The 13,696-nt window shown below is 46.9% G+C and overlaps 1 protein-coding gene across 1 annotated transcript; it reads left to right on the top strand.

The window, feature by feature from the left end:
* Positions 1-755: 755 nt before the first annotated feature.
* On the top strand, positions 756-10,691 carry LOC119378578 (ATP synthase subunit beta, mitochondrial-like). The gene is made up of 4 exons (XM_037647663.2): positions 756-918; positions 5,837-6,049; positions 9,277-9,478; positions 10,444-10,691. Exons 1-4 carry the CDS (start codon positions 766-768, stop codon positions 10,539-10,541), a joined length of 666 nt encoding a protein of 221 aa, XP_037503591.1. The 5' UTR covers positions 756-765; the 3' UTR covers positions 10,542-10,691.
* The last annotated feature ends 3,005 nt before the right edge of the window (positions 10,692-13,696 follow it).

Consider the following 13,696-nt stretch of genomic DNA (forward strand, 5'->3'; position numbering starts at 1 on the left):
AATATTCGATTCGATTTGAACTCGCACTTCAGTATTCATATTCGCTTCGCACCCAAAATTTTGCTATTCGCACAGCTCTAGTTGTTTAGTCACGTGTGCTCACTGTGCCAATGGGCTCACGCGGTGGGACCTTTTTTTGGCGCGGATTTTCTATGTGAATTCTGAGTGGATAGAAACAAGGGCGGCGGGATATTCAAGGAAAAGCGCGGCTCTTTCGAATGTGACCAAGATGGCTGCCGTAGGGAACGTAGAACAGCATCAGCGCGGCGCTGAATAAGCCAGTTTTTTACGCGTTCATCGCTAAAAATTTAGCTCGCTGATGGCACATAAAATGCTGTCATGGCTAAAATACTGATCTAAGACGCATGAAAATTGGCGACGTTATGCATCAGTAGCGGCAGAATCCAAATAAAACATTTTCAAAAATTCGATTTTTTTTCTGATTTTCGGTTTCAAAGACTCGTGTCCCCCCTTAAGAGAAGTCTACTGTACTCTTTGAAGAGCTTTGCTTCTTAAAAATCTTTGTGCACTTTTGTCATGCATATTGGCTCATTCAGTCTGGCAAGTTTATGGGAGGTACTCTTTGGTCGTCACTAGAAATTGGGTACCTGACAGACTTGCGTTGTCGATCGAATCGTATTCTGTGGATGTCCTTGACACCGCTGAATGGGTCATACAGCTGACACATCTCTCAAGTCATTAATTAGTTTGTTGCTGTGCTATTTTCAAGGGTCAGTCGTTCACTCCCCTATGGCCATATTACCGATGTGCAGGTTTACCCAAGCCGGTTCTGAGGTGTCTGCCCTGTTGGGTCGTATCCCCTCTGCTGTGGGTTACCAACCTACGCTGGCTACTGACATGGGTACCATGCAGGAACGTATCACCACCACCAAGAAGGGTTCCATCACCTCTGTACAGGTGGGCAGCTCTCATGATATCTGCTCTCCAGCATGTCACTGTGCCTGTTTGTATGTCCAGATCAGTTGTCCCAGGCTGCTTGCAACATCATACATGTAAGCGGACAGTGACTCTGGGGTCCTGTAAATGAGGCTAAGCTTTTCGTGGCATTGTCAAGATTCTGTAAAAGCTGATTAATTCCCTCCTCATTAATTCAGTGTTTTCGACAGTTCATTCTAAGTCGCACAGTCTGGCCAAGCTCTGTAGACCTGTGTTAAAAATATTAGCTCGTAAATTCTTGCGCAAACGAGGTGCTGCATGGATAATTAAAACTGCCTGTTGCTGTGGCCAGCTCTCGCACTGGCGGTCTCTTTCCCCGCTAAGTGACAGCTGGCACAATTTGCTAATCATTATCATCCTCCGATTACTCTTGTAATGAGTTGACACCTCAGCGACGGTGCCCTCACATCCGAAGGGCTGTGCTTTGTGGTCGAAAACAGGTCATGGCTGCCTTGTATGTGTGCATTTGTTTTTCAGACTGGTCAGTCGTATTGACATCGACAGTGCACTGCAGTACGCATGCTTACCACTGTGTTTACGTCTTACCTTCAGCAACTCTTGAGCATTTCTCTTAAATTTCCATTCGTGATGGTCGAGTGTGTGACACTAATGACGTAGTGATGGTTGCTCAAACTTGTAAAAGTGCATTATTTGCACCGTGCCTGCACCAAAATGTATTACAGTAAAAGCTCGTTAATTCGACACCCGTTAATTCGGAAATTCGGATAATTCGGACGGCTCTATTGGTCCCGGCCGAAGTGCATGTTAATCTATGGGACCAAACCTTCGTTAATTCGTCAGAATTGGGCTCCGCACCGCTTAATTCGGGCAAATTCTGACGGCTGCCGCTACACAAATATGTGGTAAAGCAGCGCTGGCACCACTGGGGCGAAACCGAAACTTGAGTGACATCGCCATCGTCATCAACTAGTTGGGGCGATCGCAGCATCACCGAACGTCGGCGTCTTCTTTCTTCGCTCCACTGCGCCTCAGACACCATTTTCCCTTGTGTTGTGTCGGCACCGTCTCTTCTTGCGGAGTTCTTGTTTTTTCCCGTCGTGACCGTGTTTACATGTGAGGCCCGAGCATGCGGCAGTAGCCGACGGTGGCATCGACGAGGTGTCAGCCGAGTCCACCGACGGTGACTGCCCGACCTTCGATGCTGTCCTTCCCACAGATATGACCCTTCAGGACTACATCGCGATTGATGATCGTGTCGCCACGACTGGTCTCCTGCCCGATCAAGAAATTATTAATGATGTCGCGACCTCATCGCACCTCACGGGAAGTCTCGGAGGCGCTTTTGATATTAGAGGTCGATTGCCTGAGCACTTCCGACAGTTTGCGTGCTGTTGGCCATTTGGAAAAGTTAAGAAAAATTGTAATGTAAGCTGGAATCTGCGTGAAAACACAGACGACCATTACAAAATACTTCAGCAAATAAAGGTATGCTTCTCCAACTTGATTTTAATGTTGTTTTTCCTGTTCATTCGTTAATTCGGCATTCGGTTAATTCTGACATTTTTTCCGGTCCCGTGAAATCCGAATTAACGAGCTTTTACTGTTGCTGTCTTTTAGAGAAAGAGAAAAGTGCTCAAAATCTCGCCGCACTGTGATGAGCGATAATATTGCAGTTGTTGGTAGTGGAGTGATGCAGCTTATCATTGCAAGTTTAATCACCGTTGCCCATCGCAATTGCATGAATAGGTCTTCTACAGAGACTTCACCTACTCTGCAGCAAGCTGCATTACTGTTCACCTTGCAAAGCAAGAATGTGCGAGGGACATTTGCTTATGCACCAACACTTGCAGCACATGAAAACATGCAAACTTGCCCAAAAGCGTGACAGTGATGCTGATGACTAGAGGCCGGATTTTCAGGCACTAAAAAAGCTTGTTTTAGGTGCCAAAAATGGGCAGGCAAAACAATGTTTTAGGCTTCCAAAATCATAAATATAGGCACAATAAATTTTCACATAAATGCAGATAATCTGAAACGAATACGTGCGCGACCTCTATCTAAGACAGGAAAACAAAAATGTTATTGCTCAGATGGCACAAAGGTGCCAACATTTGAACATAGCCTGCTTTGTCCTGCACAGTTCGCACTCCCGTGTTCTGCAGAGCGAGTTGAGTGTCCATTGTCGAATTAACACACTCCTGAGTGTCTTTCCGGCATGACTGAGAAGGGCAGAGCAGGAGCAGACAGCCAGATTGCTAAAAGACCAGAAGGGAGGGATTCCTTCTATTGGCCGGCTCGAATTGCGTAGAGCCAATTTCTCCCCTGGCAGTGAACCCACTGGCGTAGCCAGGCGGCGGGGTGGGGGTTTCAACCCCCCCCTCCCCTAAAGTTTTCAGTTTTGCGTGTGTGTATATACACGCACATACAAACACATGCACGAACATATATAAAGTATGGTTGTCCCCCGTCCCCCCCTGAAAAAGATTTCTGGCTACGATTTCTGCCAGTGAACACCATAAAAAGTACATTACAAACAAAACAAAAGCTGCGTGCACATCACATTTTTTTCTTTTTTTGCTCTTCACTTTCCTTTCCGCTGAAGCCTTTCTGCTAGGGCCATGTCAGCGCAGCGGCGAATGCCGGTCGTTGGTTGGTTGAACTAGAGGACTAGGTTGAACCCTATAGTTTCCAACAGTCAATGTTACGCGGTAACATAAATAACGGTCTCAAACAGCACCCGGGAGCGAAACTTGAGTCTAAATAGCGTTCATATAAGCGCCAATTCTGAAAATAGGCATTTATAGGCATTTGTAAACATTTAGGCACGAACGCCAAAAATAGGCATTTATAGGCACTATAAAAACACTATAAAAGCCCTTCTTAGCCTCTAATTCATGCTCATACAGTCGCCGACCGATAAATCGGACACCGATAATTCGGACATGCTCAGTAATCGGACAGTCGTGTGGCACCGCCGTTGATCCCATAGAAGTAATGTGTAAAGACGACCGATATTTTGGACAGCTGTGAGATCTACATTCGATAATCCGGGCCCTGTCCGAGACTGTCGCGCCATTATCGCCAGCCATTATCTCCTCCGGCACCCGTACCATACAAAGTATGGCCTCAGAGATCAAAACGAAAGCCAATTGTTGATCTATGAGGCTCTATTTTGATCGCTACTTTATGCCTCAGATTTGTGATTTGGAATGCCAATCTTGGAGGCACTGGTCAACTGTGGGAAATCCTATCGACATCGCGAACATCCTACATTCCGGTTCCTGTATCCCCGCGCTGCGCTGCTATCGCCGCCATGCCGTCGAATGCGTCTGTGGTAAAGCGTTCTGCACGCGCGTTCATTTTTATCTTGAGACTTGCTTTATTTTACGCTCTGCTGTCTCAAAAGATCTGAGTTAAATGGCGCCAACGGTGCCCTCACAGCCAGCGCCGAAGGTCGCGCCGACGACAACGAAACGCGGCAGAAAGAGTCAACTGCTGATTTTCCGGACATGCTCGAAAATTCGGACGCTTTCGCGGCACCGTCACCAGCCCCATAGACGTAAATGGTCAAGAACGTCGGAAATTTCGGACGCTAAAACTCTTTGGCGGCCGATTTTTCGGACTTTCTGCCCAAATTGCAGGTCCGAAAGGCAATAATTGAAGCCCCCACCTCTGCCGCGTCTATCATCTCGTAGGTTCGAACCACGACCTCCTTCGAACCAACGCTTTCGCGAGTCGACCCGTTTGCGACAGTAGCAGAGTCCGAAAGTCGGCTTTGTCGCGATGCAGACGTGTTATGGAGTGAAGCGGACCGGAAATACAAAGGGGCCGCTATCACGGCGCCGTGCGGCGATGTCTTACGTATAAGCAGTGGAAATGCACGGAGGCGTGATGGCGGCAGGTGGCAAACGCGCCAGTAAGGCTCAATCGCTGACAAGCCTTATGATAAGCATCTAAAGTCAGCTGCTCGATAGTGCATGTGGCCTGGTGCGGTTGCATGCGTAGTGCACGCATTTAATAGGCGAGAACCCAAACGCGCCGCGCCGCCATTCATGCTGCCTCTTTGGGCGACCTCTAAGTGCGCCGCGCAGACACGTTGCCTTCACGAACGAAACCAGCTTGCCGTCGTACAGCGATCGCATCACACTGGCGGAGATACAGGCGGACTTGGTTGCACGTAAGCGGAAGTGCGTGCAGCAACACATTGACAACTTTTTTCGGCCACCGGGACCCTGAAGTGTCAATAAAAGTATTTTTTTTTCTGACGCATTCGTTTTTTCGGACATTCGATAATTCGGACTTATTTACGTTCCCCCCGGGAGTTCGAATTATCGGTCGTCGACTGTATATCAAAATGGCGCGATAGGAGCGCAAGGAACAAAATAGGCATTTGCCTAAAATCCAGTCTCTACGGATGACATTTGAATGCGATGGCCTCAGTGTCTGGCGCATGAGTTACACTTTTATTGTAGGCTCGTGCTTTGTGTTTGCTGTTTCTTCCGTAACTACAGATTACTGGAATGAGACTGCTCCATTCCGCCGCTAATGTTCACCGAACTCCCTTTGTGAAAACCTGCGTTTAACTCTCTTGGCGTAAGGGAGACTGTGTGAGATGGACAGTCTTCCTTGGCTTGAAGACGAAGGAGTCAATATGTACATGCACACACCTGCAGTCTTCTGCTGGCAAAACCTCGAACGCACCCGTTTGATGCACTGAAAATATGCACAGTAATACTCTGAAATGCCACGGCAGGCCTTCATAGCTGTGGTGACTTGACTACTTGAGTTTGGTAAACAACCATTAAATTATTTTTTAGACTTCTTGGAACATTCAATGAGCTCATTTAATGAACATTCAAGTAGCAATACATTCTGTGTTGAGTGATCATTCTGTAAAACCAATTGTTCTCACGTGCAGGCCATCTACGTGCCCGCTGACGACTTGACAGATCCTGCGCCAGCCACCACTTTTGCCCACTTGGACGCCACCACTGTGCTGTCCCGAGGTATCGCCGAGCTCGGAATCTACCCTGCAGTGGACCCCTTGGACTCTACCTCTCGTATCATGGACCCCAACGTTGTCGGCCAGGAGCACTACGACATTGCACGTGGTGTCCAGAAGATTCTCCAGGCAGGTCCACCCTCAAGTGCTTAGCTGCCCCAGATGTTTTGGAATGGTTTCGGAAGTAAACTTGAGCCAAAGGCTAACAGCACGGAAATGACAAAAACAAAGGAGAGTGACTAACACAACGGACAATGCGTTGACTTACACCTGAAGTTTACTGCATAAAAGAAACAGTATAAAGAGCATCAGACGTAAGGAAACATATAAGAAAACATCAGAAATAGCAAAAGCACGGAAAATGGTATGTAATGAAAGCCTACATCACTTGTGCTTGTCATGCACATCATTTTCTCGTCAAAGCAATGGGCGGCACGCGTACATAATTCGTATCTAATCTAACAATCTCCACTGCCTCCATTACTTCCCACATTAAGGGGGGACGTGGCTTTCGGTACCAACTTTCTTATTTCCTCATGGATTTTGATGAAAATTGGCACACTTATTTGAAATGTTTTTTTAATGCTACTGTAGAAATTTCATGAATATATCTTTACAACTTTTTGATGTACAATATATTTCACCTTCTGCTCTTGTTCAGAGTCTGACTCGCTTAAAAAATGAGATAGGAAACTCGTTCAAAGTGCTATGCATTCTAAGATGTCTGATTGCGGGCATGACATTCTTAGATTTTTTTATTTGCAACAAATTTTTTTTTAGTTTTCATTTTTCATGAGGTGACTGTGCAACAGGCATCGAGGCTTTGTGCAACTCGACAAATAGCTAATTATCAAAAGGCCATACTGAAAAAGCAAGAATGTCACGCCCTGAACTGTGCTTCAAGGAATAGAGAACAAAAAACGGAACTGAAATAGACCCAGCGGTCAGTGAGAAATCAGCGGAACAAGCGAAGCAGGAAGCAAGAAAAGTCGTTTTGAGAAAACGGCTTTTAAAGTTGTACCAACGATATTACTTCATCAAAAGGCACTGGGGTCGTAATCTTTTGAGTCCCTCGTAATGTGCAGTATCTTGAGTGCCCTGTCTTTAGTTTGAGGTGTGTTGCTTCTCTAAAACACAAGATTGTGACATTTGGCGTGTTTTATAAGGTTGGACCTCCTGCACATGTGGCCTTTCATCTGTTGTGCCTTTGTTTTCTTTCTTTTTTCTTAAAATCCTTTTCTGATATACAAAGAACATGTAGCATGAATTTTAAACGAAGTTATGAAGTGGTGTAATAGACATGACAAAAAACAAGATATTGTAATGCAAGTAGGCCATGTACTATGATGGTTTGCCAGCTTTCTTGTAATCATGCTCTCATTAACATAATTAACAGTCTTAATTGCAATTGATCATTGAATTATTTTTATAGGATACTAAGAGCGGCTCTCATCATGACAACCTATCCCTTCCTCCTAAATAACAGGCCAAGACATTGGTGGAATACGAATTCCTTAGCAGTTTATTCAAGACGCGAACTGGGCAGATATGAATTCATCTCCCTGTTTCACTCGTCAAGCTAATTTGTAAACCTCGCCTGCGATGCGCTTCATCATTCACCCGGTCGCGGACACCAGGGGCGTAGCCAAGGGGGGGGTTGGGGGGGTTCAAACCCCCCCCCCCCCCGAAATTTGTCAGTTTTGCTTGCGTATATATACACGCACACATACAAACGCACGCACGAACATACATAAAGTATGGTTGAACCCCCCCCCGAAAAAAATTTCTGGCTACGCCCCTGGCGGACACGGTTTTTTGCGAGGCCTTTATTTTTTCAGATGATTCATGAGCGCTTACGGCGATACCAAGCACGGCCCCAAGCGCGCCTAAATTGCATCACCAGTGCTTTATTTCACCTCTAAGTGCTCGGCCGCATTGTCCGGGAAGTCGGCACGCGATGTGCTGGGTGGCGGCATTCGGTGACGATGCACAATATGCCTAGGTGCGGCGACGAAAAATATGCGCGCAACGTGTTTGGCCTCGCACTTCGGGACGCCGACGCGCGCCCGCTGCGCGACGAGCTTGGCCGTGGGGTCCGCTGCCGATGCGTAAAATGACCATCCGCTGTACCGAGGAGCCGACGGGGGGAAGCGCTTCGTTGCTTGCGAAGAAGCACACTGCCGCGAGTCCGCTAACGCGTCGTTCTTGCCCGCAAAGTTCGAGGTTCGTCTCGCGTGCCGGCGCCGTGAGCGGAGATAGGCCTAGTGACGACTCCGAGCAGTAGACGCGCCGGCCGTGGTGTCCGATGTTTCAAAGTACGTAATGCGTGGTCGCGAGTACAAAGAGTCATCCTGCGATCATCTTCGTCACGACGTCCGAAGTGCGCATAAGCAGAACCTCCAACCACGGATCCGACGAGTCAACGCTAGAGTCGGTCCGAGATGCGCGTTTGCGATGTTCGCTACGAGTGCGGCGCGCCATCGTAATCCCACCGAGCTTCCGCTAGTAGCTCCAAACTAAAACGCAGTTCTTGTTCAAAGTTATCGTCGACCGTGAACACAGAGCGATTGCGAATACGCCACGAAGTAGCGCGACAGCCGTGAGCTCGAGACGCACGAGCTGCAGACGACTATTTCCCGGAGCGAGCATCGGACCAATGGCGAGGCGCGCTGGGGCAACATGGCGGACGCGGCCAATCGGAGGGCTCGAAACGACCTTCGAACATTTGCTTTTTGTGTGCTTGTTTTCGAAGGGAGGAGCCAGCTGCGGCGGGGAATTTGAAGACGGAGAAATGCGCTTTCCGATGAGCCTAAGATATCGGCGCCCGGTGGTGTCGTTGCGGAGCTATGATTTTTTTAAAATCAGTGTTTTTTTGCGATTTCCTCGATAATTTTCGCCACCTCGGCAGGCGCAACAATTTTTTTATAGCACTTCTACGCGGTTTTCGGTGAAGATATCTTGGAATCGGATACAAAAAGGGCTACAGAAACTGAAAATGTGATTTTCAAAAAATCGATTTTTTTGCCATTTTTCGCGATACGAAAGCCGCGTCCCCCCTTAACTGGGATCCGCTTAGATCGATTCATTGGGCGAGGTGGTTGTACATGTCAAAGCCTGAACTTTCCATTGCCTGTGATAGAAAGTGTAAAAAAGTTGGCGTGGTTATTCCTGGAAAATTTTCTTGTTTGCTGAAACATTTAGTTTGCAGCGTCTTCCAGAAATCTTTTGGTAGGCTGTAAGCGGGCTACATAAATGCGCCATGACTTGCTTTGCAGTGACATTTCACGAGCATTCTTTGTGGGTACATTGGATAGCTAAATTTAGTCGCGTCCTTTCATAATTGTGCGATGTTGCAGGACTACAAGTCGCTCCAAGACATCATTGCCATCTTGGGCATGGACGAGTTGTCTGAAGAGGACAAACTGACCGTGTCTCGTGCCCGCAAGATCCAGCGTTTCCTCTCGCAGCCTTTCCAGGTGGCCGAAGTGTTCACAGGCCAGGCGGGCAAGTTCGTACCTATCAACGACACCATCACTGGCTTCAAGCAAATCCTGAACGGTATGTAAAGGGGCTAGGTGAAATGTACATTGGTAATCTTTGTTCCTGCTCATGAAAGCAGCTGCAGAAAGGCCATTTAGTGTGTTCGGCAGTGTTAGTTTACTGACTTGAAAAGCTTACATTGTACTGCAGAGTTCTAAGCTTTGCTTCTAGCTTACTCCACTTCGCATCTCTATATCAGAGTTTTTGGGAATGTGATACGCCACAAATTTATGAACAGTTGTGTTCAAAAGGGTTGTGTGCTCTTTAGTGGCATTCTGCCTTCAGTTAAATCGTGTACCTCTGAATTATTCCAGGAGTGTAGGAGCTAAATAAGCATCACCTTCGAGTTGTTACGACAAGACCTTTTTGTCATATGATCCTAAATGTTGCCTCTGTTGTCTTCTACCCTGCTGTGGCCCACATCTCCCTACATTCACAAAAGTAACATAGGTACTGTATCAGATAGGGCCACCCACTTCATTTCATGAGCTTGCTCTATAGCTGGTAATCTTTTGTGCCATCCATTACTTTGCAAGGTTCTCGTCTGCTTGATGCACTCCGTGAGTCTCAAATTAAACCACAGGTGACGTGTTCGAAGGTTGTGGAAACATTTCTTGCACCAGTGCCCTCCATGGTTCTAAAGTACGATCCAGCTGGCCAAACCTGATAAACATGCACCCCTCACAGCCAGTACCATTGAAGCATGCTGTGCCTTTGCTGTGGGATCACAATCTGCTGGAATACAGTGACGAACAAACACTGCTATCGTGAGCAGGACAGTAACTGGTTCTTTCGAGTAGTTGTCTTGCACAAAATTTACCAGCTTGCAGGTGTAACAAAGGCTGTACACTCGTGTATGTGCTTGACGTTGGTCAGACTTATTTCATTTTTGCCCTATGAATTGTGGGTGGTGCCTTACATCAGTAAAGTACCTTATTTGGTTTGTTCACTGTCTCAGCTGTGGTGAATGTTGTTTTCTGTAGGTGAGATGGACCACCTGCCCGAAGTCGCATTCTACATGGTGGGCCCCATCGAAGAAGTTCGTGAGAAGGCTGAGAAGTTGGCAGCTGAAGCCACGTAAAAAGGTGTCTTCAGTATGCTGCTTGTACAGGACAGACGAGTGACCGCCGCTAGCCACACATACAGACTGCCATAGGGTAGCCATCATTTTTTTTTTAATGTAGCGGAGGTGTTAATAAAGGAAGGTCTGTGTCTTCCTTGTGACCCGGTATTCTTGGCTCTTATTTGGTAATTATTGATACACCATGTCACGCCACTCATGGACTTGGGGCTATATAACATTGGCTGTTGCTTTGCAACTTTATGGTAGCGGTGGGCTATTTGGGATTGTCCATTGCAAAATGTCTGGCTCATTGATAGATGTGCAGAAAGCATTGTCCGAAAATAAAGGTGCTTAATTTAGCATTTTCGAAAAAGGTAAAGTGCAGAACAGACACAAGAGAGACACAAGGCAGGCTGATTAGCGCCTGTCCCGCGTCTCTCGGCTTTGTCTGTTCTGCACGTTTTTTTCCCCCAAAAGCTGTGCACTATCTAGCCCAGCATAAGGTTTTGTTTTAGCCTTTTTTGGTCGAAAAAGGCCAGGAGGTGTATGCATGCTTTAGACTTCTGGTGCTCTTGAGGAGCGATCGAAATAACAGGGGTGAGACAGCTGCGCATATTGCGCATTTTTGGTACGATTCCGTTTTCCTGCGCCAAGCTGCTCCAAAAGCATAAAAATTGCAAAAATTGCGCCGAACTGCGCCGAAACGGCCCCACAATCAAGAATTTTCAAGCCCGCGTCACTTTCAGCGTGGGAAAACGTAACTTTAGAAGCAGCGCCAGGGATACGTTCGCAGAACACGTTAACGCGCCCACGCGTGTCCTTCTACGCGCCTTTGTAATAGAGGCTTCCATAGTGCTGTGATAATCGCCTCTGAGCGGTTGTAAATATGTGTAGTGTCCGAGCGGTAACGACTTAGTGTCCGAGGGGTAAGGTTTCTCGGCACTCGCGACGCATATTTGAAGGCGGTCCCTCACAAGGTGGCAGCGAACGGTGGCGCAGCGCGCTTTTGTTATCACCTATTAAAAGCGTGCGGTACACTTGACGCTACGCCACCCGCGCAGCCGAGCAGATAGCTGAAGGCGCTTTATTTTAGGCAGTTTTCGAATAGCGTACGCTAAGTTAGCGTTTGCGGCCCGCTATTTCAGTCACTTAACGGGAGCCCGCAAGCGGTTAGACGCATGCGCAGTTGTGCAAAAAGCCAACGCAAAGCTTTGCGTACGCTATTCGAAAGCTTCCTGAGGGTTCGCCCTTCAGGGAGGGCAAATATTAATCGCAGCGCCCCTCCTTCTGATTAAGTCAAAGTATGGGCGGTATCGACTTTGCCCCCCCCCCCCCCCTTCGTGCACACGCCTATGGGGGGGGGGGGAGGTCATACTGGCGCGTTCGTCGGTGGCCATACCGCTTTTGTTCTTTCCTGATGTTACGCGCGAAGGCGTCGCCGCAATCGCGTGCTAGTCGGAATCATTCATTGATCGTTCAAAGACGTACTGCTATGTGACTACACAATTCTTGTGCAATCAGTTTTTATTGCGATAGCAATTATATGGACAGTCTCGAGGGGTTCTTGCCGTCGCCGTCATGTCCTTCCGGTATGAAGTCCAAATTGATAAGATCCCCCCGCGAATTGTATGTTATACAGCGGGTAAAAGCACGCGAGCAGAGGCGACGTACGCGGCCGAAGCAAACGAGCCGGCCCATTGCCGTCGCTCGGAGGCTGCATGCGATAACATCACCCCGCTCGGAAGGCCTGCCGTCGAAGCAGACAGGAAACGCCCCGCCCGTTTTTAACAAGCCTTAAAAGACACGAAGACGCGAGGGGGGAGGGGGTAGTGTCGCGCGAGGAGCAACTTTGAACTTTGCGCGGTCGCGATCACTGGCGCGCGCTATCTCGAAAGCCATCACAGCGGGGCGGGCGGCTCGTATACGCTTCTACGTGCTGCGCTCTCAAAGCGAAGTGACTATGCGGAGAACATGGCTCCCTGGAGCGGCCGTATTTTCTTACACCATCGTTTTTTTAGTTACGCGAGATCGGATACAAAACAGTTAGCTGCCAGCCTTACTTCGTGTAACACTACAATTTGTTGCTATCGCATTCATTGCTTCGCCCTTGCGGTGAAACTGTGACTTTTTTTTATTATTTGAGAAGTGTGATGTTTTTTCTTTTCTTATTTTCAAATGTAAAGTGAACTTACTTGGAAAAACTTTTTTTTATCTATTTCATAGGTTGTTACCAGGGTTATATAAATTGCGTGGTTTGTAAAAAGGTAGTGTAGTTCATACCTGGCAATAATCTGTTAATAAAAGCTTTCTCTAAAGGCTCTTTGAATGTTATATTTATTCTAAGCCGATTAAAATATGTGCTTGTTCCTCCAAGTTACTACAAATTTGTTTTTTCAAGCTCCAAAAACGACATAATAAATGCCGCTAACTGCTCCCAAACAAGGTTCTCCTGCTCCTAAATTGAAATTTTGCTGCTCCCAAAACTGCTCACAAATCGATTTCAGCCGTCTCACCCCTGAAATAAATCCATAGCCCTCACTCTACCTCTTTGCTAGTAACCCACTAAAGTTCAAGGACGTTAACTCCCACATTTAAGCATATATGCCAGTTGATGTATGATAAATATGTGACCTGTAGCACTGAAACGTTATGCTGACTTCAAATACTGTATAAACAGTTTCATTTGAAGTTGCACAGTTTTCATTCTGTACCTTGCAATGTGTAAAATGCAGGCCTTTTGGTCACTTTTTCTGTCGCTGAACTTTCCATAATCGTGAAACACTGATGGTTCATTCCTCCACAACCATATTGCTGCCAAAAGCTAACTTTGCGTGTATGAAATATGTTAAGGGTGAAAAATTAGAAGCTTGGTAATGTAAAACTTTAGTTCAGACACCAGAAATTGTTGCTTGGAAGTTTGTCTACACTAAGTGACATAAAAGTTTAGTGGAGGTAATGACACTTTTTGCATTTTAAAGAAAATATGGGAAAGATATCCAGATCACTACAACAGTAGTACCAAAAGCAAGGTGGGCTAATTAAAAATGTCAGGCAAGTGCATCTTGTGAAAAAATTAGTTAAAATTGAGTTTTACATATGTGGAAAGCACATGCTCTTTTTCTTGTTTCTTGATCCATGGTTATTTCAAGAATGTGGCTCGGCCGAACTCGTGA

This window comes from Rhipicephalus sanguineus, unplaced genomic scaffold (assembly GCF_013339695.2).
Source record: "Rhipicephalus sanguineus isolate Rsan-2018 unplaced genomic scaffold, BIME_Rsan_1.4 Seq883, whole genome shotgun sequence".
Lineage (NCBI taxonomy): Eukaryota > Metazoa > Arthropoda > Arachnida > Ixodida > Ixodidae > Rhipicephalus > Rhipicephalus sanguineus.

What these genes read in the sequence shown, in the direction of transcription:
- LOC119378578 (XM_037647663.2), top strand. Translation starts at nt 766, where the DNA reads ATGTGCAGGTTTACCCAAGCCGGTTCTGAGGTGTCTGCCCTGTTGGGT. An exon ending in GTTCCATCACCTCTGTACAG is followed by an intron (nt 919 to 5,836) that starts GTGGGCAGCTCT and finishes TCTCACGTGCAG; the next exon opens with GCCATCTACGTGCCCGCTGA. An exon ending in CTTCAAGCAAATCCTGAACG is followed by an intron (nt 9,479 to 10,443) that starts GTATGTAAAGGG and finishes TGTTTTCTGTAG; the next exon opens with GTGAGATGGACCACCTGCCC.